The 27599-nt window shown below is 44.7% G+C and overlaps 1 protein-coding gene across 2 annotated transcripts in view; it reads right to left on the bottom strand.

The window, feature by feature from the left end:
- The window catches only part of galnt18b (UDP-N-acetyl-alpha-D-galactosamine:polypeptide N-acetylgalactosaminyltransferase 18b), a 112091-nt gene that overhangs the window by 22939 nt on the left and 61553 nt on the right, over positions 1 to 27599 (bottom strand). For both annotated transcript variants that reach the window (XM_053633967.1, XM_053633968.1), the window contains 7 exons: positions 26797 to 26992; positions 25340 to 25506; positions 14614 to 14797; positions 12443 to 12640; positions 11702 to 11816; positions 3622 to 3807; positions 803 to 940 (listed from right to left, as the gene is read on the bottom strand). In XM_053633967.1, coding sequence (XP_053489942.1) covers positions 803 to 940; positions 3622 to 3807; positions 11702 to 11816; positions 12443 to 12640; positions 14614 to 14797; positions 25340 to 25506; positions 26797 to 26992 — 1184 coding nt within the window. The remainder of the gene's footprint in view (positions 1 to 802; positions 941 to 3621; positions 3808 to 11701; positions 11817 to 12442; positions 12641 to 14613; positions 14798 to 25339; positions 25507 to 26796; positions 26993 to 27599) is intronic.

Raw genomic sequence — 27599 nt, 5'->3', positions numbered from 1 at the left:
CCAGTGAAATCTCGCATTGATTATAAAATACTATTATTAACCTATAAAGCACTGAACGGTCTCGCGACACAGTACCTGAGCGAACTTTTGGTCTTTTATGATCCGCCACGCCTACTTAGATCAAAAGGTGCAGGCTATTTGTTGGTACCTCGATTAGCGAAGGCTACAGCAGGGGGAAGAGCTTTCGCTTATAGAGCCCCACAGTTATGGAACAGTCTTCCAGTTAGTGTTCGGGACTCAAGACACAGTCTCAGTGTTTAAGTCCAGGCTGAAAACATATTTGTTTAGTCGAGCTTTTTTTCCTCGCCGCCGTCGCCTCAGGCTCGCTCGTTAGTGACAACTTCATACATTTAAAATTTATATTCTGAATTGATGCATTTCTCTAAAGCTGCTTTGGGACAATGCCCGTTGTTAAAAGCGCGATACGAATCAAACCGAATCGAATCGAATGGAAAAAAACGTGTCGTTGTTTAGCAAAGCATCCTGTAAGGAGTCTCCGGTGTCGGGTCTTTAGAACAAAGCCGTGACGTTGTGTAGACAATTTGTTGAGTGAAAATGAGAGAAACATCAGACAATTTTTCATGTTTTTGTGTTTGTGGTGCAACCTGTAGCCTGCGCACACGTCACAAACGTCATATTTATCTAAGAATTACATTTAGCTCGAGAATTATTGGCACCCTTAATTAAGATGGTAAAAAAAAAAAAAAATCGGTCACAGTAGAGCGCTGTACGTGTGTATGCGAGTGTGTGTGAACGAGTGGTGAATAAAAAGTCGATGCGTGAGGCGTGTGTGACATCTCACCACTCCGTAAGCGATGGTGTCCGAGTACATCCTCATCTCGGGGTAGATGTTCACCAGGTACCACCTGAACGTCTTACACTGCAGCCTTTTCCTCAGGGCTTTCCTCGCAGAGATATCGCCAATGTCTATGCCGGAGTCCTATACGCATACGAATACAACCACACACACACACACACAAATATAAAGAGACACTCGTGAGTGTCTGTAGTTAATGGATTTGCATTAAGATAAAAGTTAGGCCTCTAAATGGAAGTAAATGGAAAGTTTGGCTCAGAACTATAATGGACATGTTTAAGACGAGTGCTGCTTCGATTCACATCCTTATACCGCACTCGCTGTTTTTTCACCACACATCTCTCAAATAGACTTTACTTCTGCTGGAGTCGCGTTAGGTCTGAAAAGAACTGTAGGTGAAGGACGTTTCGTCCACCTGAGCGGTCCGACGGGTCCACGGGTATATTGTTATAAAAGCTGGTCGTAAAGACGCAGCGAGTTGACGCCCTTATCCAGAGCAACCTACAGAAGTGAGCTGTACTCTTTGTCAAAAATACATCCTCATGCTAGCTCACCATGAAGAATACCGTCAGAGCGAAAACACTTCCGCTCACCAACAATCTGATTCATTCATTCCTTCTCTTCTGAGTGGTATTAACAGTCCATAAAAATAAACACAACTTTATATAACGCTAACAGACTCCTTATCGTTCTCCAAAGACGGAGAACAAAAACATTGCCACACACACAACATACAGTAGCTGTATAATAGATTTCGTTTAGTATTTAAACCCCTCGTGTCTTGTCGTTCATCGCGAAGTATTGAGTGTTATCACCGTGCCAAGCGTTTGTTCCTCGAGTTTGGTTTCCTGGCCTAGCGTTCTTCGCTTCTTGTTTAGCCTAGGTCTCAACCTCCATTTACGTGTCATGGGGCAGTGTAATGTAATCACTTTTTTATTCATCATCACCATTAATATGATCATATTATATTAATTAACTGGTTCCGTACTAGAACCAGAAGATACGACCACATCACGCCGATCTTATCAACACTGCATTGGCTCCCAGTGAAATCTCGCATTGATTATAAAATACTATTATTAACCTATAAAGCACTGAACGGTCTCGCGACACAGTACCTGAGCGAACTTTTGGTCTTTTATGATCCGCCACGCCTACTTAGATCAAAAGGTGCAGGCTATTTGTTGGTACCTCGATTAGCGAAGGCGACAGCAGGGGGAAGAGCTTTCGCTTATAGAGCCCCACTGTTATGGAACAGTCTTCCAGTTAGTGTTCGGGACTCAAGACACAGTCTCAGTGTTTAAGTCCAGGCTGAAAACATATTTGTTTAGTCGAGCTTTTTCCGAATAGTTTTTTTTTTGTTTAGGTAAACGAGCAGATCTAGAGACTCGAGTCTCCATCAGTGAACAGTGGAGAAGTTCAACAAAACGGACTTCGTGTAAAAACTGTAATGAATTTTCCTGGTTACACGATTTTATTTATAACCGCACTATCCGGTGTCACCCAGACGAGGACGGGTTCCCTTCTGAGTCTGGTTCCTCTCGAGGTTTCTTCCTCGTATCGTCTCGGGGAGTTCTTTCCTAACCATATTAACCATATTAACGAATATAATATTTCATTCACAAATAATATCAGTATATCGTAGTGTTAGGATATAAGTGTTAGACCTGAGACTCGGTTTAATAGATAATTAAATTTATATTCTATTAATTTCATTTCATGTTAACGAACTCAAAAACGCATAACGTAATTGGTGATGAACCTCACTGGATAATATCGTGTAGGGATGATAATATCGTTATGTCCCACGGAGCTTTATACGAAGCCTGTAGCAGCACAGTGAGCGTCAATGATTGGCTCAGCAGCTGCACAGAGGAAAGAATATGCCGAGCCCAAAAAAACAGATGCTTCACAGTAGGGATGGAAACATTTCCGACGGGTAGTGGACACATCTTTGCTTCTCGTTAGCATAAAGTTACACGCTTTTTTTTTTACACGCTCTCCTCACTCCACTTCCTGTGTCTTTTGAAAACGGACGGGTTTTCGAACTGTACGATCGTGGTCTTCCGTTTCTTTGGTCGCGTCAGCTTTACCGTGAAGCTCGGATGCTCGCGAGGGTGCACCTACGTACTCACTTACCAACCGATCTTAAGGTCAGCAGCCGACTCTACACTCGTGAACCTGTTTACGCTTTGTCTCGGTGCTGTGAAGAACGACGAGCTTCGCTTCACAGGGTTGGGAATACACGCTCGTGTAATTCGAAGCTCGGGATTCGAGACCGCGTCCGGGCTGCTCGGCCTCCGAGCTTTTCTCCGTTTCTTCTCGCGGCGAAGCCTCGGCCAAGCGACGGGCCCGCTTGATAAATTGGTTGTTCCTTCTGTTCCTTCCAAATGAGTTTAATTGCTATGCGGCTGATGAATGCACGATTTGCGCCAGGGCTCCTGAATACAGAGGATCAGCTCTGAGTGACTACAAACCACGAAACAAAAACAACACATATTTCTCAGTGTAGCCTTTTTCGTTTTTTCCGTCTCCCAAGAGCTCTGTCATCGTTGTGCGGATTACACCAAGCTGCGTCGAATTTGTATTCCACACACGCCAGGAGAAAAAAAAATAATAATAAACATCTGCTTGGAACTGATTACGCTAATCTAATCTCTTTACCTAAGCTACCAGTGGATAAAATTAGTGCCAGCTTTCTGAAAACATGATGCGGCACTGTTTATACGAGTCGAAACTATTCATACGGAATCAGATGTGTAAGCGTGTGTAAGTGGTAAATGAGCGGTGTGGGATGGACTCACTTCCTGCGGAACGTTCCAGGCCATGTAGACGTGGCTCTTAAACTCGTCCATCCACACCTCGGCTACTCTCAGGGCGTTACGGCGCACGTGCGCGGTCAGGTCCTCGGTGTATGGCTTGTGGGCGCGCTCGATGTGGGCGATACGGGCACAGGGCAGAACCTCCACGCTGCCACCACACTGCCACACCTACACAAACACACAGAGAAATCACATATCACTTACAAATAATGACAAATCTGGTCATAACCTAAGCAGGGTTGAGCGTGACCAGTACCTGGATGGGAGACCTGGGGAAAACTAAGGTTGCTGCTGGAAGTGGTATTAGTGCGGCCAGCAGGGGGCGCTCACCCCGTGGTCTGTGTGGGTCCTGATGCCCCGGTATAGTGACGGCAACACTATAGTGTAAAAACAGCACCGTCTTTCTGATGAGACCTTAAACCGAGGTCCTGACTCTCTGTGGTCGATAAAAATCCCAGGACACTTATAATAGTAAAGAGTAAGGGTATAACCCCGGCGTCCTGACGAAATTCCCCCATTGGCCCTTCTCTATCACGGCCCTCTAATAATCAGAATTGGCTACGTCACTCTCTCGTCTGCGTTAGTAGCTGGTGTGTGGTGGGCGTTCTGGCGCTCTATGGCTGCCGTCACATCATCCCGGTGGATGCTACACACTAGTGGTGGTTGAGGAGATTCCCCCCATATTATAACACAGCTCTTACCAATCCTAACCAGTATCAGCTAACTAACTACCCTAGCTTGCTATCTAACTAATTAACTAACCTTTTCTTAAAGGATGTAGTCGGTAGTATCTACGCTTTTGTCGTAGTTTAGTATAATTAAGGTTTTTTTCCTTCAAATATCTTTACGGCCCGTCTTTATCGATTCATCGAGATATTCCACGGCAACGTTTAACACTGGAAGCTTCACTCCAGTTTCTCCTAACGAAGCGGCTATGACGTTTCTTTTATTCGTATCTTCCCCATTTAAGCACGTCCTGGCACTAGCATCTCGTCTCGTCTCATCCCATCGGCCGAGTGCCGTTTCATTCGATGTAAATTACCGCAACTCCTGGACTAGCATGTCGTGTGGACTAGCCAGGCAGAACGTTTGTGCTCCTACTCTCCTGTACCTCCTGTATAATAAAGAGCGCTGCAGCTGGGACTCGACGGGAGAGCAGAGATGCAGGGTGTGTAGCGTGAGATTGAGTGTTACGGCTGCCTAACCCTCGGCACTTCCTCTGCTCCGTGCTGATAGAACGCACACGCTGAGAGAAGTCACACAAGAGAAGTTCTCACAAAGTACCACTGCGAAGTTCTTGTCAAGCGGGAAACTTTAACCACAAACCCGCACTTCGGAAGGTCTATGACGAGCGGTAAGTTCATCCAGCTGCTGAGGAACTAGCATAATAAACACAATCATGTGGAGTAGGACATGAGGTCGGGTGAGTTTACTAACATTAATATTTATTATGAATATATTACACTCGAACTATGAAGAAAAACAAACCCTGCTGTTCTGAAACTGTTGTCCATCTACGTCTGCTACGTTCCAACCTAAAAAAAAAAGTCATCTTTTCGAGTGAAAAGACATTATATGGCCAAAAGTTTGTGGATCCCTGACCATCACACTTATATGTGCATCTCATTCCAGATTTCGTCCCTCTTCGCTGTTATGATAAGCGCCACTCTTCTGGGAAGGATTTCCGCTAGATTTTGGGGCGTGGCTGTGGGGATTTGTGTCCATTCATTCAGTTACAAGAGCGTTAGTGAGATCGGCCGCTGATGTCGGCGCTTCAGTTCATCCCAAAGGCGTTCAGTGGGGTTGGGGTCAGGGCTCTGTGCAGGACAACCTTGGCAAACCGTGCCTTTATACGTGAACCTCGTTTAGTGCGCACGGGTGTTGTCGTGCTGGAACAAGTCTGGCCCTCTCGATTTCAGTGACGGGAAATCTTAAAGCTACAGGATAAGGAGAAGGAATACATATTTTTGTGATCCTCAGGTGTCCACATACTTTTGGCCATCGCGTGTATCTTAAACGTAGCCAGATTTATCCAGTGTTTTCTGTTATACGCTTACAGTAAACCAAACAGAAGAGTATTAATCCGATCTCTTAGGCATTTTGACTTATTTCAAGCTGTACATTTGTCTTATTCTATCAGTGGATCATTTTAGAAATAAAATGCTAAAACTTGCAAACGTATCTGCCGTTCGAACAAGACTACGTCAAGTTTGAAATTAGTCACAACAGCTAGAAATATCCATCCATCCATCCATCCATCTTCTATACTGCTTATCCTTCCTTCAGGGTCGTGTGGGGAACCTGGAGCCTATCCCAGGGAGCATCGGGCACGAGGCGGGGTACACCCTGGACAGGGTGCCAGTCCATCACAGGGTACACACATACACACTCACACACCCATTCATACACTACGGACACTTTGGACATGCCAATCAGCCTACCATGCATGTCTTTGGACTGGGGGAGGAAACCGGAGTACCCGGATTACGTGCAAACTCCGCGCACACAGGGCCACGGTGTGAATCGAACCCCAGACCCTAGAGGTGTGAGGCGAGCGTGCTAACCGCTAAGCCACCGTGCTAGAAATAACTGCTTGATAATTGTATATTTGGTGTGTTGTAATCTTATATTAGGAAATATTAGCCAAATGTGACTGCATTCAGGAGAGTTTCAAGGAGGAGTGTTTAAGTGAACTACGGAAGTCAAGAAAACAAACGAGCACAGATGGGTTCACAATACTAATCTGTAAATCGAGAGAGAGAGAGAGAGAGAGAAATGCACCGTGGTCAAGTCTTGGGGTTGCAGAAAATTCATAATAGCACTGTTTGAGTTTGCTTGCACAATGAATTTGGGAATCCCGGCTGACTGGGGCGCAGTTTGTGCTGATGTGAAAACAAAGAGCGGCCCACACGACATAACGAACATAAGACCCCTTGTGAGTTCACCTCAGATCCAGAAGAAAATTTTACCAACTATATATATATATATATATATATATATATATATATATATATATACATACAGACTTGCTTTATTGTAGGGGCACGTTTGAGTCGCACCATCGGGGATGGGGGATCGAATCCTGTCTCCGCCCTGTATGCGTTGAGTTTGCACGTTCTCCCCGTCCTTTAGGGGTTTCCTCCGGGTCCTCCCACAGTCCAAAGACATGCATTGTAGGCCGATTGGCATTTCCAAATTGTCCGTAGTGTGTCAAAGTGTATGCGAATGTGCCCTTCGATGGGTCTGCACCCTGTCCAGGGTGTCCGCCCGCCTTTGTGCCTCGAGTTTCCTGGGATAGGCTCCAGGCTCCCCCATGAACCTGTGTAGGATATGCGGTATGGAAAATGGATGGAGGGATGCAATTACAATCCTTCGTTCCATTTTCTATCTCAAGCCCATTTTACACCAGACCACAGCGGCACCGCATCCAACAAGAGCCAATTTCCAAGCTCTTAAAATGAGGTCACCGGCCAGGATCCCTGCTGTAACCCCCTTAGCGCTTTCTGGCTAATTATCTAGCTTGCCACTTTTAACAGCAAACATTAGCTTGGTGTCTCAATATTGATTTTTCAGAAGAGGAAAAAAAAGAAAAACACTCAGTGGCACTCTTGGAAAAATAGAGATGAAACAGCTGTAGTCTGAGAGAAAGACCACACCTGAAGCTCCGCTTTCTTCCCAGCAGGACAGATTCACATCTCGTTCTCTACTAGTGAAGAGGGTTTATGCACGCACCGCCTCCCTGTGTCCTCCATGCTATGAACAGCTCCTACTCAGGACTCGACAGTGGGATGTCAGGCTTTTTAGCGCAAAGCTGAAGACAACCAGAAGTCAAGCCCAAGTTCTCACAGTTCTCCTGGTGTTAGAACAGGAGCATGTGGTGCAACTGGAATGAAACATTAACACTGAGTGTTCTCCTGACTCTAGCCTGGCTCACGTCTCGTGAGTTGTCCTTTAAGGAAAAGGGTTCGGAACATGGCGTGATGCCACGGCTTGGTTAAAGCATGGTGATGTGTCTATGCTGCAGTGTGTGTGTGTGTGTGTGTGTGTGTGTGCGAGTACTCGGCAAGCGGCCAGGTCTACAGAGAGATCTGTTCTGCTCTCTGACTAAACAGGGAGCTTCTGTCACTCAACATTTACTCCCAAACCCTGATTCAATCAAGTTTATTGCACCGTGCCAATACTGATTCCAAACAACATCAGTTCATATATAGTGAAGTGTCACTCATTCATTTTGCTCGAGCGAGCACATACACACGGTACTCGAGAAGAAACTTCGCGCCGTGACTCGGACCGCGCGACGTCGACGCCGCGCCGTTTTCTAGGCGTGTGAATCGGCGAGTCGATTCGATTCGCGATTCACTGATTTTCAGGGAATGAAATTCGATTCAATGCTCTGAGAAACGACTCGTTTCAGGGAGTCACGCCGACTCACTTCGCCTCGCTCTCTCGGACAATGATTCGGCGCCAGTGACTCACGCGGACCTTCGTAAAAAAGAACGACGTCGGGTCTATTTTGGGATACGGGGAGGGAAAACTCACAAGTTCTCTAAGACATTGAGGTCCGGTGATTTTGGCAGGCCAGTCAGTGTCCCCTGGTGTTCTAGGTTTGTCTAACATGCCCACACAGATTTGGCCATCTGACAGCATCCTCCCGCACGATGGCGAATCAGTGTTTCGTGTTCACAAAAAGTCGACCTCAGAGTCAAAGAAAGTGAACCCTTTCATGCACAGTGTCCGCACTTACGGACAGTCAAATTAAGTAAAAAATGTTCATATTTTAGTAACATAGAAGCTGTAAATCACCTCCAAATAACAGCAATTACTGTATAGATTTCTGTTACTCACAGTCACCAGTATATCTTTACTAAGTTTATAAATATAACTGTAAAAAAAAAAAAAACAACAACTAACTAATTGTTGTGCCAGACTCGACGCTTTAGATTTTGAAAAGATAACTGGCGGGGGTTTTTTCTGACCTCCTTTAAACGTGTCGATTTCGTACATTTCGAGGATATTGCTATTTACAAAACAAAACAAAACTGTACACAAAATTGTTTACAAAAAATAGAAGACATTTCGCATTTTAGATATTAAGATTCACGTGTCATACGGTATATCGTGCAAAATTCTAAGGAATTAAAACAAACGAACAAACAAACAAACAAAAAACATCTAAAGACGCTGAAATAGTTAATGATTTTAAAAAATAAATAAATAAATAAATAAACAAACAAAGAGGTAGCGATGTAACATGTTTACAAAAGGGGGTTGTTGTAGTGTGATTTGGGACGAGTCCAGAGGGACGGCGTTGAGAAATCCAACCTACATTTCCTGAGCGTCACAACCGGACACAGAAACAGATGAGAACCACTGCTCTGTTAAAAAAAATAAAAAATAAACAGAACTGTTTTCCGCCCCCTATTTTCCAATTATCATGCGAGAGGTACCAGCAGGAGAGGTGTAGGCGAACACGTGTTTATATCATATCCACGGAGCAAAGCTCTATCCGCCCTCTTCCGCATACAAGACATCCACGATTGCCTAGTAACGGTGTGATTGACACGGAGAGAGAGAGAGAGAGAGAGAGAGAGAGAGAGAACGAGAACCATCCCTGCTCCCTCGGCTCTAGGATTCCACCTCGCGTTCTCCGGGCGAGCAAAATGGAGGTGCTAATACAATTAAACAAAAAAATAATCTCTTCAAAAGTACGCTGCTTTGCTCCCGGCTCACGTCTCGTCTGTGAGAGCTCCAGCACGCGGCAGGGAAAGCCACTTTACTCAGCATCGTCTCCCACAAAGACGACATGACAAGAGCAGCGGCATCTGTCCCTGATTGCACAGAAGCTCTAAATCATCGTGTCGCTGCTTCATCGGCAGTCAGTGAACCCTTTACCCTCAGACTCTGAGAGCACGAGAGGTGAAAACAGAAATAAATTTTTTCAAAAAAAAAGAGCGCGGGTGATAAGAAGGATGAGAGGAACGGAATAAAGAGGGCAAGGCCTCACACAGAGCTGTTCATTGTCCTTCAGACACTGGTGCTGGAAATAAAAATACCTATGACCCTGTATTTTTTCTTCCCAAGAGGGAGTCTGACACTATAATATCTCTCTCTGCACACACACACACACACACACACACACACACACACAATAAAAGTTTCATCCAACAACACAGGGGCATCTGTGAGATCTGATTTATTCGGGCTGCTGCAAAAATTGGATCGTAATTTAACAAGGACGTCGATAAGAATTCGACAGAATTAGTACGAGGCTCACAGAAGCCGGATACAAGAAAGGTCTTAAAATTTTTTCTTTTTTTTTTTTAAAAGTCATTGAAACAGTCACAGAAACATTTAACTCTCAGGATGAGGGTCACCTCCCTACTGCGAACCTGCTGCCTACCGCCGCTTTCAGGACCACGGTCAGGGAATTTGGCTCCACTATGTTGACTTTTCTGATACAATCAAAACGATTCAACTTCCATTTATACGCAAAGCCAGCTGAAGAAGAAGAAGAAGAAGAAGAAGAAGAAGAAGAAGAAGAAGAAGAAGAAGAAAAGCCCACGATGCTTCCACAGGAAAACAATCAGCGGGCCATTATCGAGGAAAAGAAATGGTAAAAGTGTGTCGTTCAGGGTCCAGAAGCCGCATCCTCCTCCTCCTCCTCCTCCTCCTCGTCTCTTTAGACTGACTGATGATTCCACCGTTGCCTGCCGTGAAAAGCAGCGTGTACGTGTACGTGTAACACCGTGTGGCTCCGTGATTATTACAGAACGTGATTACTATGCAATCTGAAACACGAGTATTCGCAGTGCTCTGGTTTATAACGCTTTCTGACTATCTATGATTAGCTCTCCTAAGGGACTCGGACAACTCCTCTTACCGTTCGGATCGAGCGTTCGAGCTCGGAGTGAAAGGACATCTTCAGATGGAATAGATTACCGCCTGCGTAGAAAGCAGCAAGGAAACAAACTGATGAAATGAAGCTGAAACGGAGGCAATGCGGCTGAAATGGAGGCAATGCGTTCATCTCCGAGAAACAAACAGTTCAGACTTTATATCAAACCCGGACTGATATCGGGTTTCATTTCGGAATGACTAGCACAGCATAAAAGGATAAAGCTTAATGTGCGCGCAGGGTGAAAAATAACGCTGCCAGAAAAGATTCTTCAGAGCGATGATAGAGAGGAACCCTTTATTTATTTATTTATTTATTTATTTATTTACATTTTTGTATTGTTCGTTGCAAAGAGGTGTCATAAACGTGTGCATTTTTTTCCCCTACGTAATTCCGTACAAGCGTCCAGTTTCCTCTAGAAAGGAGTTCGATTCGATTCTAACTTACGTAATACTTTTGAGGCTCTCATTGAACTTACCCTCATAATACTGCCAGCGCTATACGTGCTGAATTATTTCCTGTTACGGATTACAACGCCCTGCTTTAAAAAACCGCTTTGAAATGAAAACGTCATTAAAATGATTTGATTTTTTTCTTGGCCCACTTTTCTCGCCTATGACCCCGAATCGGATCGAAATCGATTCTTTTAAATGGTTCGTTCGTTTGTTACGGTTCCACACTGAGCATAACTGTTAAATAAACCAAAAAACGCAAAAAAAACCCAAAACTAAACAAAACAAAACAAAAAAAACCCATTGCACTTGGGGTAAATGTGAGGGGGCGGGGCTTGAAACGTGCTCATATAACTGGGCGCACGGTGGCTTGGTGGTTATCACGTTGACCTCACGCCTCCAGGGTCGGGGGTCCGATTCCCGCCGTGGCCCTGTGTGTGCGGAGTTTGCACGTGAACGCGCCAGGATTCGACTGAATCGGACTAATCCCTGTGTATTTAAAGTAGCGTCCCCGCTCCGCCCAGACGTCCCAGCCGCAATCAAACACGCACCAGAAATCGGTTTGATAAGTCGTTCCTCCGCGTCCTGCCAAAAGCATCGGAGATCATTATTGTTGTTAATCTGTCAGGAGAGAGGCCATTATCTTCATTAGCTGCAGTCGGCAGAAAGAGAAAGAGAGAGAGAGAGAGAGCGAGAGAGAGAGATCATCACTCACCCTGACACCCAGCTCCACATTCTCGCCCCCATAGATTTCCAAGCCTTCGTCCAGCAGTCCGATTTCCTCGAAGTACTTCCTGTCTACGACGAAGCAGCCGATCAGAGCCGGACTCCTGAAGAGAAACACGCAGCAACAAGAAACTGATATATATATGATATGTACGCTGTGTGTGAGAAATTCGAGTATGCTGTTTTCTTTTAATAAATAAAGTCGCCGTTGTATAAGAGCGATAAAACGAAATGAATCGATCTTAGATGGCGTCCAGACGCTAAGGCGTTCGTATAATTATGATCTTTCTCGTGATTGAAATGTAGTAAATGATCTTGTTTTGTCTCGAACCCTCAGAAAAAGAGCGTCTGCAAATTTATTACCTGCCCTTCAGTCGTTCGGCTGATAATCTACTTGCGTAGACTCCGCCCTGAATCTTGTCCCAAATTGCATTTTCTTTTACACGGAACAGACGTGATATTTTACTCCCATGAAAGAAATTCCGGAAATTTCCAGACACACTCTTAATAAACTCTTGCGTACGTTTGTTTTGCACGCTATTATTATTTTTCCCATTACAAACTCCGACCGCATTTCTAGACTTTTCTAAAATTGAAAATAATATGTATTAAAATTACATATTAATGACATTTTTCAGTGGTAAATTATTTACTTTTGCGGACAATCAATACAAGTCACCTTTAATAATAATCAGAAGCTAAAGCTAGGTGTGAGTACACAGCATGCTACCTGATTGGAGAGGTGGTGTTGTTCAGATTCCACCAGGACTTGGGGGGGTTCAGATAGCGACACCACAGTTCCCAGTCAAAGCCCTGAGCGGACAGCGGATACTCCTCCACCTCGAAAGTGTCGTATTTAATGTTGTCGAACGACGGAGAGATGATCCGCGTCCGGTCCTCCTGGATCCGCTGGAGAATCGGCTCGGCCCTGAAGACGATGGCAGAAACACACGTCTGTTAGCGACTGACACCTGAAGAGATCCGTCACATCCGTCGCGTTCATTCGATCTACTTTATACCACAGAGCTGTCGCGTCCTCGAATTGCATCGGTCAGGAGGTGTTGATTCACGTTCTATAACGGCAGCTCTGACAGTCTTGCATCTGCGAATTACGGGTTTGCGTTAATGCGCTCGATTTAATACATCTTCTTTTCTAAAATGGATTTATTTTTTATTTTTTTTAAATGCGCTTTCATTTAACAAAGAAAACATGGAACTATTAGAGGTGTACCGATGCGTCACGTTATAAAAAACAATCTGACGATATGTATCGTGGTAACGAGCATTCTATTAATTATGCATTTAATTATGCAACTGCCCTGTTTGAACACCAGAGGTCCCAATCCGAGTAATCTGTGGCCCCATTATACGGGTAAAAAATAGCTCTTCGGTAGCCTTCAAATGACACCAGCCCCTCGGTGCTGTGCTCTACATTACCTGAGAACATTTCGTGGAAGTTGGCCACTTTAGCTGACTTTGGAGCTCTATTTAGACCTCTAACTTTTATTCAGTCAATTGTTAAGTTATAATGAGTTATAAATATATATAAAAGTTATAGATTATAATTGTGTTTATTTATTTTGAAGATATGGTGAACCTGTAGTACATTCTGTTTACAATATTAAACCTCTCTATGGAAGGAGTCTCCAGGAACAGTGCTTGGAAACAAGCTGTGTCTCTTGTCTTATTAAATTCCCGGGAAAGAAAAACGAAAGGGTGAGGGGGATGACTGTTACGTAGTCGCTATAACATAGGTGATGACAGGAACGTGTTTCGCACCATGTCACTAGAAATGGACAAAAAGGACACGCCGTTCTCTTTTAAGGCTTGAGTAGACCGCTGTTGGAAATATTCAACTCTGCATCGACTCGCATGACTCTAAGAAATCCCGTCGTCGAGTCGTTTCCTGCGACGCAACGCCGTGTTTTATTCCGTGCGCATCACAGATGAACGGATCTGCGTCGGGATTTAGGACATCGTTTTTAGGACTGGGGATTTTCCTGGCTCACGGATCACGTTGAAGCTCATTAAAGAAATATTTCGGATAATGCTCCATCTGTGCTGACATTTCTGGGTCAGGTGGTTAAGCGAGTAACGGCAGCGGGCCACGTGAGCTGCGGAATGTGACTGCAATGATGATGTGGATCTAAATGGGGGGGGGGTTTGGGGACGGACTCAATCATATTTTGTGAGACACCTGGACACGTTCCACAAATCAAAGGGATTCCGGTAATCCTTAACGACAGTGCAGATGTTTCATCCCACGTGTTCGAGTGAACCTTCATAACACCCTTCATGACACACCTGCTTTCTAGCGAGCAATGTGCATTCTGAACGGTGTTATTTCGGCATTAAAGTCCGCATCAGACGGCTTCTTAGCTGGGATTTGATTCCGTACGTCGAGATATTTCCCTCTGAAACGGCGACGGCGTGTCGAAGTGCTGGAATGACTTACACGCCAGCTAATAGCGTTTAAGATACGATCACACCCCCCCGCGCCCCCCCCCCCGGTGAATCTGAACCAAGCTGATGCTTAGCGAGCTAGCTAAAAGTGCAAAATCTGATTTATATTAAAGACATGACAATACCAGGCAGGTTAAGGATTTTTGACTCTATTTGAATAAAATTAAATTGATATTATTACTCATAAATGAGATGAAGAGTTGATGTTATATCAGTGGTCGCAACAACGATTACGGCTGTTTTGCGATTTAAAAAAAAAAAGGTATACGCTCATCATAAAAATCCGTCGATACGGATTGTTATAGTCGAGACATCGTTATTCATATTATTATTTATTTTACAAAAACTGAATGTATTTGTAAGAACATTTGTAAGTAGTGAACAGAGCATGAAGGTTCATGATGTTCACGTTCTCAGACGGAGTTCATCGTGACCCACCAGCCGGTGTTAAACTCCACGTGGGCGTCGAACAGCGCCACCACGGGGGCGGTCGCGGCCCTCCAGCCGCTCACACGGGACCGGATCAGACCCTCCTGCTTGTGGTGCCGCACCATCTTTATAAAGCCTGGACGTTTAGCGTTCGTCTCTTCTACAAAGTCCTGCAGCTTCTCCTTCAAGTCGTCTAGAAAGATAGACAGACAGACAGACAGACAGATGAGCATTATATATCAGTTTAGTATTAGGGTTAGCACGTTTGCCTCATAACCTCCAGGGTTGGGGGATCGATTCCCACCGTGGCCCTGTGTGTGCGGAGTTTGCATGTTCTCCCCGTGCTGCGGGGGTTTCCTCCGGGTACTCCGGTTTCCTCCCCCAGTCCAAAGACATGCATGGTAGGCTGATCGGCGTGTCTAAAGTGTCTGTAGTGTATGAATGGGTGTGTGAGTGTGTATGTGATTGTGCCCTGCGATGGATTGGCGCCCTGTCCAGGGTGTACCCCGCCTTGTGCCCGATGCTCCCTGGGATAGGCTCCAGGTTTCCCCGTGACCCTGAAGAGGATAAGCGGTAGAAGATGGATGGATGGATGGATGGATGGTATTACTATTTATTTAATATAAGTCTTTATAAGACTATAAGAGAAGTCGATTTCCATTCCGGCGGTGGAAAGTTATGCCCGTGTACAGCGAGATAGGATTAAAGTGGCTATTGAGATATTAAGTGTGCAATGTTTTCTTAAAAACACAAAAACAACTAAATGAAAGAAAGAACGAAAAACAGTATATCAAAGATGTCTTTGCATCTGCAGGAAAATGAAGTCTCCAGTCTCTTTGATAAAGCTATTAAAAGGTGTGACTGCGGAAAACAAAATGCAAGCGGTATACTGAAATTGAAAGCTGTATTGTTGATACGCTCAATCTTTTCTGATGGCTCGTGAGATGGTGTGCAGTATGCCCTCCTATCGTGCACGCTAACTACGGCTGATCAACGATAGTATCCCTTGTGGCTCTGTGGAGGTAAAGAAAGGGCGGGCCATGTCATTAAGCAGAAGAATAAATAGCACAAGCTGGTTATGAGTTGAGGGGGTGGGGCATGGTGGCTTAGTGGTTAGCACATTTGCGTCGCACCTCCAGGGTTCAGATCCCACCTCCGCCCTGTGTGTGTGAAGTTTGCGTGTTCTCCTGTGCTTCATGGGCTTCCTCTGGGTTCTCCAGTTTCCTCCCAGTTTCCAAAGACAGGCTTTGTAGGATTTCTGCCATTTCCAAATTGTCCGTTGTGTGTGCAATTGTGCCCTGCACAATTTTGTTTGCACCCCATCCAAGGTGTCCCCAGCCTTGTGCCCTGAGTTCCCTGGTGTAGGCTCCAGGTGCTCCCTTGACTCTGTGTAGATTAAGCGGCATGGATGGATGGGTGGATGGACAGGTGGGTGGATGGGTGGATGGACAGGTGGGTGGACGGGTGGATGGACGGATGGATGGACGGATGGGTAGATGGATGGGTGGGTGGATGGATGGATGATTGGATGGATGGATGGATGGATGGGTGGGTGGGTGGATGGATGATTGGATGGATGATTGCATGGATGGGTGGATGGATGGATGGATGATTGGATGGGTGGGTGGATGGATGGATGATTGGATGGGTGGGTGGATGGATGGATGATTGGATGGATGGGTGGATGGGTGATTGGATGGATGGGTGGATGGATGGGTGGACGGGTGGATGGATGATTAGATGGATGGATGATTGGATGGGTGGGTGGATGGACGGATGGATGATTGGATGGATGGACGGATGGATGGATGGATGGATGGGTGGGTGGGTGGATGGATGGATGATTGGGTGGATGGATGGATGGATGGGTGGGTGGGTGGATGAATGATTGGATGGGTGGATGGATGGATGGATGATTGGATGGATGGATGGATGGATGATTGGATGGATGGATGGATGGATGGGTGGGTGGGTGGATGGATGGATGATTGGATGGATGGATGGATGGGTGGGTGGGTGGATGGATGGATGATTGGATGGATGGATGGATGGGTGGGTGGGTGGGTGGATGGGTGGGTGGGTGGATGAATGATTGGATGGGTGGATGGATGGATGGGTGGATGAGTGGGTGGGTGGATGGATGGGTGGTTATGACTCGAAGTACGTTAGCAGTAAGACGTTATTATCTGTAACTGGCCTTATTATAAAATGAAAGTAGATAAACTACACGTGCACGTCCTCTGTGTTGAACAGCAGACATACTGATTGTAATTCTGTATAGTGAAGTAAACGTGTTTAATTTTTCTCCGTTCACGTTCACGCTCTGCATGGAAGCCTAGCGCAGCAGCACAAGAGAAGCTAAGACTCATCAGAGAAGGTACTGCTCTTAAAGTTTGTATACAACCGAAGATCGGTGAAACGCAACACATATTACGAGATACCACGCGATTTATTTTTGTTGCGTTTAAAACTACATACACGGAACTATATAAAGGCGGAAAGTGAGAAAGCGGGAGACGTCGGCGTTTTTACCCACGGTTAGCCCCGCCTACTTTGAAAGTCCACGCAAACGTTGGAAGCTCAGCAGTTACCGATCCGCAGAGCAACATTAACTTCATTAAAAAGCAATCACGGATTTGAGCCCCCCGAGGCTTTCCCTTTTACATTCGTCAAAATCCGCTGCCTTAACGACGCTCGGATTCTCACGCGCCGACTCCCCGATGAGCCGAGTCGTTACATCAGGTGTGCTGAATCAGTGGGTTATAAATAACGAAAAGGAGCTGTTATCAGTTTTCAGTTAAACCAGACGTCGATGACGGTGTGCTTCGCTGCATGCCTTCATACTCTGGGGTTACTTTTTAAAAAAATCCATAAATAAAAACACCAAACACTGAATTAATGATTTAATGAAACGGCCGCACTGAGCCGTGAAATAACGAGAGGAATTAAAAAAACACAGCACACGGGGTCACGCTGTTACGGGAAAATAATCAACGACCAAGCCGAGTTACTGTTACTGACCTGAAGTGGATTATTTTCCTGTAACAGCACGCCCCGCCCGAAGCGTTTCACTCCCGCCACCCCACAGTGATTCACCAGCGATTAACAGCACATCATACTTTTATCCGTTTATAGTTACAGTTAATGACGTGGAACAGTTACATGAGCGTCTGCTTAGAGAAACCTGGACAATATCAACAATGACTGATGAAAGCTGCTAATGTTGAGCGTCTGACTTACACCTCCCTGTGTACACGTTCTTTCTTTCTTTCTTTTCCTCTCTTTCTTTATTCCCTTTCATTCCTTCCTTCCTTTCATTCTTTATTTCTTCCACTATTTCCTTACAGCCTTTCTTCATCTCTTTTTTCTTCCTGTTTCCTTCCTTCCCCACTTTCTTTCTTTCTTCCTCTATTTCCTTCCTTCCTTCTGCTATTTCCTTCCTTCCTTCCCCACTTTCTTTCTTTCTTCCTCTATTTCCTTCCTTCCTTCTGCTATTTCCTTCCTTCCTTCACCACTTTCTTTCTTTCTTCCTCTATTTCCTTCCTTCCTTCTGCTATTTCCTTCCTTCCTTCCTTCACCACTTTCTTTCTTCCTCTATTCCTTCCTTTCTTCCCCACTTTCTTTCTTTCTTTCCTCCTCTATTTCCTTCCTTCCTTCCTTCCTTCCCCACTTTCTTTCTTTCTTCCTCTATTTCCTTCCTTCCTTCTGCTATTTCCTTCCTTCCTTCCCCACTTTCTTTCTTTCTTCCTCTATTCCTTCCTTTCTTCCCCACTTTCTTTCTTTCTTTCCTCCTCTATTTCCTTCCTTCCTTTTCCACTTTCTTTCTTTATCTTTCTTTTTCCTCTATTTTCTTCCTTCCTTCCTTCACCACTTACTTTCTTTCTTCCTCTATTTCCTTCCTTCCTTCTGCTATTTCCTTCCTTCCTTCCTTCCTTCCTTCCTTCCCCACTTTCTTTCTTCCTTCCTCGATTTCCTTCCTTCCCCACTTTCTTTCTTCCTTCCTCGATTTCCTTCCTTCCCCACTTTCTTTCTTTCTTCCTCTATTCCTTCCTTTCTTCCCCACTTTCTTTCTTTCTTTCCTCCTCTATTTCCTTCCTTTCTTCTGCTATTTCCTTCCTTCCTTCTACTATTTCCTTCCTTCCTTCCACACTTTCTTTCTTTCTTCCTCTATTCCTTCCTTTCTTCCCCACTTTCTTTCTTTCTTTCCTCCTCTATTTCCTTCCTTCCTTCTCCACTTTCTTTCTTTATCTTTCTTTTTCCTCTATTTCCTTCCTTCCTTCCTTCCTTCCTTCACCACTTACTTTCTTTATTCCTTTCTTCATCTGTTTCTTCCTTCCTCGATTTCCTTCCTTCACCACTTTCTTTCTTTGACGATTTTTTCTTTCTTTGCTTCCTGCCCACTTCCTTTCTTCCTTTGTCTATTCTTCCTTCTTCCTTCCTTCCCCACTTTCTTTCTTTATATTTCTTTCCTCCTCTATTTCCTTTCCTTCCTTCCTTCCTTCACCACTTTGTCTCTTTATTTCTTTCTTCATCTCTTTTCAGCGTCCTCTATTTCCTTCCTTCCTTCCCCACTTTCTTTCTTTCTCTATTTTTCCTTCTTCCTTTCTTCTCTTCCTTCCCACGTTCTTTCTTTCTTTCTCTATTTTTCCTTCTTCCTTTCTTCTCTTCCTTCCCACGTTCTTTCTTTCTTTCTCTATTTTTCCTTCTTCCTGTTTTGAGGCCTCCTGTGCCATTGTTGGACTCACACACACACACACACACACACACACACACACACGCACACACACACACTCCAGTGTGCGTTATCCTTGAGCACACCGGGCTCGTCATTGATCAGTGAGAAGGTGTAATTTCATGAGGGAACATGAACAGAATCGCTGCAGGCCATTTGTTTTTTCTTTTTTTTTCCCCCCACAGTTTGCAATGAGCTTCTTCAGCTTCTTGCTCTTTCACAATTGCATTAAAGCCTGTCTTCTCGCGCTGCCCTGATTTATACCACACCACCGTCCTCTCCTGCTTCCAGCCTCACAGGGAGAGAGAGAATCGTTTCATCTGCTTGCCTCAGAGCCGGAGTGTGAGGAAGGCCTCGAGTCCTGGAGGGTGGAAACACTGCACGGTTTATCTTCCTACCTCGTTTAAAACACCTAAATCAACTGATCAACTCATTACCCGGCCTTTAATGGGCTGAATTCGGTCTGTTAAAACGGCAAAAACACACAGATCTCTGCGGCACCGAGGCCGCTCCTGCCTTCTGACGTCCAGCTTCGCTTTTACAGCCTCCCAAAAAAAATTCCCAAAAAATTGGGACGCTGTGTAACGTGAATAAAAACAGAATGCAATGATTTGCAAATCTCATAAGCCCATGTGTTATTCACACTAGAGCATAGAAAACATATCCAATGTTTTCACTGAGGAAATGTGCCGTTTTAAGAGAAAAATAAGGTCATTTGGAATTCGATGGCAAGTGTTAGTAAAAAGAAACAGCTGGAGGTTAATTGGGAACGGGTCAGTAAGATGACTGGGTATAAAAAGAGGACCGTAGAGAGGCGGAGTCTTTCAGAAGTAAAGATGGGATGGGATCTGGATGGAAGCAATACAGTATGTTGCTCTAAAACCTGTATATACCTTTCAGCATTGATGGTGCCTTTCCAGATGTGCAAGCTGCCCATTCCATAGGCACTGATGCACCCCATACCATCAGAGATGCAGACTTTTGAACTGAGCGCTGATAAAAATCCGGATGGTTCCTCTCCTCTTTAGTCCTCTTTAGTTTAGACGACACGGCGTCCGTGGTTTCCAATAAGAATTTCACATTTCGACAGTTTTCCACTTTCACGCCTCGGTCCATTTTAAATGAGCTTTGTCCCGGAGAAGACGGCGGCGTTTCTGGATCGTGGTCACACATGGCTTCTTGTTTGCATGATAGAACTTTAACCAGCGTTTGTGAACTGGATTCACAGTCAATGAGTTCTGGAGGTGTTTCTGAGCCCATGCAGTGATTTCCATTACAGAATCAGGCCTGTTTTTAACGCAGTGCCGCCCGACGGCCCGAAGATCACGGGCATGCGATATTGCTTTTCACCCTTGTCCCTTGCGCACAGGGATTTCTCCGGATTCTCTGAAACCGTTGATGATATCATGTCCGGTAGGTGACGAGATATTCATCGTCTTCGCAATTTTACGTCGAGGAACATTATTCCGAAATTGTCCCACAAATTGTCGATGCAGTTTTTCGCAGATTGGTGCACCTCTCTCCCATCTTTACTTCTGAAAGACTCCGCCTCTCTAACGTTCTCTTTTTATACCCAGTCATCTTACTGACCTGTTCCCAATTACCCTCCAGCTGTTTCTTTTTACTAACACTTACTTTTCCAGCCTTTTCTTGCCCCCGTCCCAACTTTTTTGAGACGCGTTTCGGCCATCGAATTCAAAATGACCTTATTTTTCTATTAAAACGGTACATTTCCTCAGTTTAAACACGGGATATGTTTTCTATATCCTATTATGAATGACATATGGGTTTATGAGATTTGAAAATCATTGTGTTCTGTTTTTATTTACATTTGACTTTTTTTTGGAATTGGGGGTTGTGTTTGATTCTCCTCTATCTAGATTCAAATGTAACAAATTCAAATGAAGTTGAATTGATTGAAATGAGGAGTAATGGGTTACACCGGTAATGCTTTGGTATGAATCACAATGAAGCACCGAAGCTTCAGAGGTCCATTATAAGCGAGCCGCACGATCAATCTTTCATAGAGCATTACCTCAGGTGCCCTTTTTATATATCGGGACACATGGTGCGGAGAAGCGGCGAAGCGGCTTCAGATCGTAATCGTCGCACGTCTTCCGCCGTAACTAGGACGGCGTGATAGCCTTTGTTTTAAAAGTGACATTTTCATTTTGCCCCCTCGTGTCTCTGACATTTATAGCTCTCTGTATGCTGCGTACTAGTCAGCTACCTGTCACTGAAGGGGACTGGACATCCATCATGTTTCCTGGGAGGAAAAAATAAAAAACCCGTCCGGCTGTCCACGAGTCAGATTCAAAGTGATTCTGAATCACAATTCTGAGGAGATTCGTATTCACCCCATGTGAATCCTTTATGACTAGCATGGACATCCCAAGCTCCAGACTGAGGTTTGGGTTAAAACATCTTTGTACGTCCTCATAGAATTTTTGATCTTCAACTCTTCAGTGTTGGATTTCCTTTAGGAAGAGCTTCTTTAGAGCGACTCTTCATCTTCTCCTTGATGCAGTTTAAAAACGTACCAAAATGTGCTCATGCGAGTCACATGCGAGTAAACTGTCACCTGATTGGTCAGAGTGCACCGGTTTACTGTATGTCCCAGGGTTCCGCAACAAGATGGATAGACAGCAGCTCCGCTGTCTCGATGAGGCATTTTACCTCGCCTTTGGTCCACGTTAAACCGCGAACGAACTGCGAGCCGTTAGCATAACGCCGTTCCCATCATGCATCGCTATACAGATCGGTTCGTTGGGACGGATTGCCGTCTCACCGCAAGATCCAGAGTTCGTTCGCAATCGGGCCGAGACGACCTCGCTCGTTACCGTATTCGTAAACGTCTGAACGAACCGGACCCGTGGAGAAAACGCTCCAAAGGGGCCAGGTGTGAAAACGCCCTTTAGTGCGCATAGATTACGGACATTCCTTTAGAATCAAGAAGTAATGAGACCGAACAAAATAAAGTCCGGAGCAAGACTATTATATACGTAACAGTCAGTACAGTACACACAATCCATCTCCCTATCTCCTCACGCTAACAGGACCCAAATAATAAGGACAGAACATACGGCAGACGTGACGTCAGCCGACGTCTTGTTACTTTTCGTCGGCGACGCACGCGAAAACAATTAAACCAGCCCGCCATAGGTTATCACATTAAGTCGGCTTCCACTTTACAGACGCATCGATTTCGTGGGACTGGGAAGTACACTACAGGACTAGCTAATAACTATGAAACGTCCGATTCGGACGCTAATGAGGCTTGATGCGTTTTGTGGATTTCTTTCAGGAAGAGCCTCTTTAGTGCATCTCATCCTAACGGCGGGGCTTTAAACCCTGACCCCAGGAATCATCCAAATTGTGCAGGAGGGTGTACAATTACGTGTCCGTCTCTACCGTTTCCTCCTTTAATCCGACTTTGTGACACCGGGCCACGTTTTATTTCACTGGATACGAACAAATTTATTTGTAAACCCTTTTTTTTTTTTTTTTTTTACGTAATCCCGTTTGTTACGCGTGGATAATTCGGGTATACGTGTACGTACGATGCGAACCTAGACTCCGTCGTATAATTCGCTGATGAATTCAGGCATTTATATACGGTATACGGATTACGCTGTCCGGTTTTAAACACGCTCGTTTAGTTCAACTTGTGAAGACGTTTTATGTTAATGACCCGAAAGAAAGAAAGAAATCAAAAACAAATCCAGGAATTAAGCAGAACAAGCCTGGCCAGTCCATCAGGACAAACGTAATGTAATGTCCTGATCTAAATGAATTGAACTGAATTGCATAACGGCAGTGTCTGAGCTGCTTTATTGGATCAAATAATCCTCTTCCACAGTTTCGTCAGCATTCTGTGGCTTTCGGCTCTCTGTGTGCTTTCTAAAAGATTGCTAAATGAAGTCCAATGTCTGCAGTTAAAAGCGTTCTACGAATAAAACTGATCTGAACTTTACAGAGAAGCCTGTATTTATTCCCTTTGCCGCTCTCAGAGAAAGGTTGCGTTGTTATGGTGACATTGTTGACTCCCTGTCTGGTCTCCGAGTGAGCGTTCAGACGGCGCTGTCAGACGACGGAGACATGCCGCGACGCTCCGCGTCCTCGTGAACGGCCTTCGGCTCCACCGAAATCATCCGGTGAGTCGAGGAGCCGGTCTGATCGCCCTGAACTCGCTCCGCAGCGGTCACGCTGCTCGAGGCACGCTAATGAACGAGCGACGAAAACCGTGCACAAATCTGACGGCAGGTAGATAACGACGGCGTCTGAAAAGGCCTGACGGTTTCCGCGGAGACGCTGATAAGCGGCGATGAGGTTAGATTAGCCATCACGGGCATAACGACGGAAGTCTATCTATCGCCGCTGCCGTCTGACACGACGCTCCGGCACGCGTGCCGCAGAACGCTGTTAGCAAAATGTCAGCGCTGCCGTGACCTGACTACCTGAGGAGGAACAGAAGCAAACAAATAAAGATCCAAAATCCAGCAGGAACGTGCACGTGAGGACGCGACATGCAGTAAACGTCCATCTGCAGGGACTTTTCTTCCGATGTCAGGTTTCTGGAGATTGACGGAGTACAGGGATGCAAGGAATAAAAAAAAAAAAAAATTCAAGAAATACAAATGTAACTGCTTTAAATGTAAAAAAAATAATAATAATAATAATTTAAACACAAATACATTCAATAAAGTGTCAGCGAACAGGTTCGTTATTTTTTTAAACGCAGCACTACTGAATGATATTTTGCAAAACCTGATACAGATCGTCTATCGTGATGAGATATTCTTGTCGTATCGCGCACCCCTGACCCGTAATCTTCTTCCTGACCCGCACGCAACACCCACGTCAGTCGCATCACTTATCGTGTGAAAAATAACACAAGGGCTCGGTTCAGAACGTTCCAAAACGGACAAAATGACTTCTTATGGGTTTAAACTGTACAACTGGGAAAGTATTTTAAGGTACAGAATATTTATTCATGCATTAAGTGTCATCAGTGTTCATCGTTATTATAAGTATATAAAAAAAAAAAAATGGAGGTAAAATGGAGACTAAAGTCGCTTTTTTATACTGTATTTTCCAGCCTCAGTTCTAATTACCATGAACATTATAAATAATAGAGACGCACCGATAGTAAATTTCTCAGCCGATACCGATACGCGATTATTCGGAGCGATATCGGCCGATACCGATACCGATACCGATAGTCCTGCCTTTTATACCTCCTTATAAATGAATAATAACGAATTCCACAATTCTGAAAGAAATGCAAATACAAACTTTATTCTCTCCATTTCAACACGTTGTTTGACGGTAACTGTTCTCATCAACAGAACACACATTACTCTAATGAACATGAACACATGAACTCGATTCTGAAGATTAACGTAAGATTATTAACTTGTTGAATGTTATTCATTCGTATTAACATTGACTGGATTGTAAAAACCCTCCTGTTAGTCTCCCGTTCGCTCTCCACAAACACAAGCATTTCTACTTCATCACTGACATCAAACTGGTCATATATAATATCCACTTTTTATATATTAAAATTAACCGGATATGAAATATACAACTCGACAAATCTATTTTTCTGTGCAATATATACTTTTTTGTCGACTCGTCTTCATGTAAATCTTTCAATGGTGTAATCTTTCGATAATTTAGACTCGGCGCCGAAACTCCCGCTTCACTGCTGCTCACTTCTGGTGTGAAATGCGATCAGTGCAGAGGTTACAGAGACGACGGGAGACGTCTTCGTTACACACAGGACGCAGTGGATGTGTTTTCCCGCCCTCTTTTGATTGACAGGATATAATCGGCCCTGATCATCGGACGTTTTTTAAGCTATCGGTGCGTCTCTAGTAAGGAGTTGAACGTTATTGAATTTGTTGTTTTCTAGCAATAATTCGGATTATTTCAGTGTGCTTTGTGATGTATGTAATGTTAACAGTCATATTAAAAGCAACATCTTTCCTACAGACTCACCGCTGCTGCTGTTATCGTCCACCAGTACGATCTCTTTAAGGAGGTGGCCGGGGGTTTTGTTTATGGCCGACTGGATGGAGCGCAGGATGACGGACAGCGCCTCGTTCACGAAGATGAACACGATGCTGACCTGCGGCAGGTTCGAGGGGTACGACATGTTCTTGCACCTGCACAAAGAGATACGTTTAAACAAAACCACCGCGTGAGTCTTCCCCGGGTGTTCAAAGAGCCGGCGAGAGCCGTGAAACACATCGCCCGTGACATTCGCTCGGTCAGGGGCGAACCGGAATGCGAGCGACTCGCTCGCACCTCGCTGAAAAAGAGACGTGCAGTGATTACAGGTGGCAGGATAGCACTTTTCGCTTCGAAACTATCACCTCACGTTTACGGGTTGTCAAAACAGCGGCACGGTCTCGGCTACCGAACTGCGCGACGCCTCGGCGCCTCAAAAACGTGCGAGAGTGAGAACTTTGTCACCTCTTTCATACTTCCTCGTCTAAGGGCTGTGCTCAGAGTCGAGTCAAGCGCACGTAATGAGGATTTCGATCCGAATCGCACGCGTCCGCGTGCTGGTCTTAGACGTAACGACACTTTTAAGCGCTATCCAGACGTCGTGAAGGAGTTACGTGAGGGGGCGGAGTTCAAAAAACAAACCAGAGGTGTGCCTAACTTACGTGCGATTCTGAAATTCAGATGGATTGGATTGTTCTTGCGCGATACTGAGACGCAGTATCGGCACCAGCACCAGCGTCTAACAGTTAGATGTACCGACGTGTTAAAAAGAATTCTTTTTAACTATGGAACGCCATTCGAGACCAATATTTAACACGTAAATATGAGAGCAGTACTTGATTAACTGTACTGTCACTTTAAAATGTATGAAAAGGGTTGGAATAAAGGACTGAATCGTATGGATAAAATTAAGAACGCTTAAAGTGAGTAATAAGCGTAGCACATGAGGTCAGCTTGGTCAGCTTATCCTTCAAACCCTCATGACGTTTTCTTTACAGGCGCGTGCATCGAGTTAACCAAGACTTAGATGTTATTTTATTAACGTGACAAATAAGAAATAAAAGCATCGCGTGCATTCCGGTTTCATGACCTCCGTTCGTTATCTTGTGGCTTCATTAAATTGTGTGTACAGAGTAAATATCAGTGTGTGTGATCTAAAGGAAAAAGCCTTTTGGATTTTATTATACACTATACGGATAAAAGTTAGTAAACACCTGACCATCGTGCTCACGCGGTACGTACGATTTATTCCAGCTTTACTGTTATAAAAACCTCCACTCTTCTGGGAAGGCGTTCCACTAGATTTTGGCTGCGTGTGATGGTCAGGTGTCCACAGACCTTCGCTTATATCGTGTATCTAGGTTTATAACCAGCTTGTCGCAGCCAGGCGTGCTATATGTCTTTTATTTGTTTATTTTTTAGAACTTTTTGTTAGCATGTCTCACCCTTCAGGTCTGTAGTCGGGGATGGCTCGGTCCATGGGCAGGCGGTCACTGAGGTAGCCGTTGTAACCGTAGTACTGGAACATCTTGAGGGCGACCCGGCGACTCTCGGAGTTCAGATCCTGACCCCAGTGGCTGAAGAGGGAGGAGTCCGAGAACGATCGGTCCTCCTGATTACTGTCTGATCTCAGCGGGGTTTCTGTCAGGGTCAGAACGAGTCACACACACATTAACATCTTCTGCAACCAACGATTGCTTTCATTGTCAAGTATTATTATTATTAATATTTTTAGAATATTCTCAGCGTTTTCTGTAGGTCAAACCAAATGAAACCTAAAGTAACGCAAAGCGACATTATTCTTTACCCTGATTTATTTATTTTTTTACCGTTTTAGCACGTTTTGTTGCAGCGATCTGTCTTATCTGTACCCAAAGCCCTGATTTGTCCAATTCTGACAAGACAAACGTTGTAAATAAGCGTGTGCGCGAGGCGAATCGTTTTTTGGAATCACTGAATCGACTCATTTTGGGATGTGAACTGAAAGCAGGACGGCTCGACTCGATGACTTGACGCACGGCGACGAATTTATTCCCGACATATATCGTGTATGCCGAGAAAATGAAACGTCGTTTATTCGTTAAGACATCATTCCGACGAATTAAACAGATGTAGAACGGAATCTGTGAATCGTTTCGGGTGTGGAGTTGACTCCTGGGGTTGACTCTTTACGTTTTCATCTCCTGGAATCAGTGAGTCGATTCTTTGTGGGACTGACTGACGTGGGAATTCGAAATCAGGATGGAGA

This window comes from Ictalurus furcatus, chromosome 10, assembly GCF_023375685.1.
Source record: "Ictalurus furcatus strain D&B chromosome 10, Billie_1.0, whole genome shotgun sequence".
Taxonomy (NCBI): Eukaryota; Metazoa; Chordata; class Actinopteri; order Siluriformes; family Ictaluridae; genus Ictalurus; species Ictalurus furcatus.
This window is presented reverse-complemented; position numbering and strand designations above follow the sequence as displayed.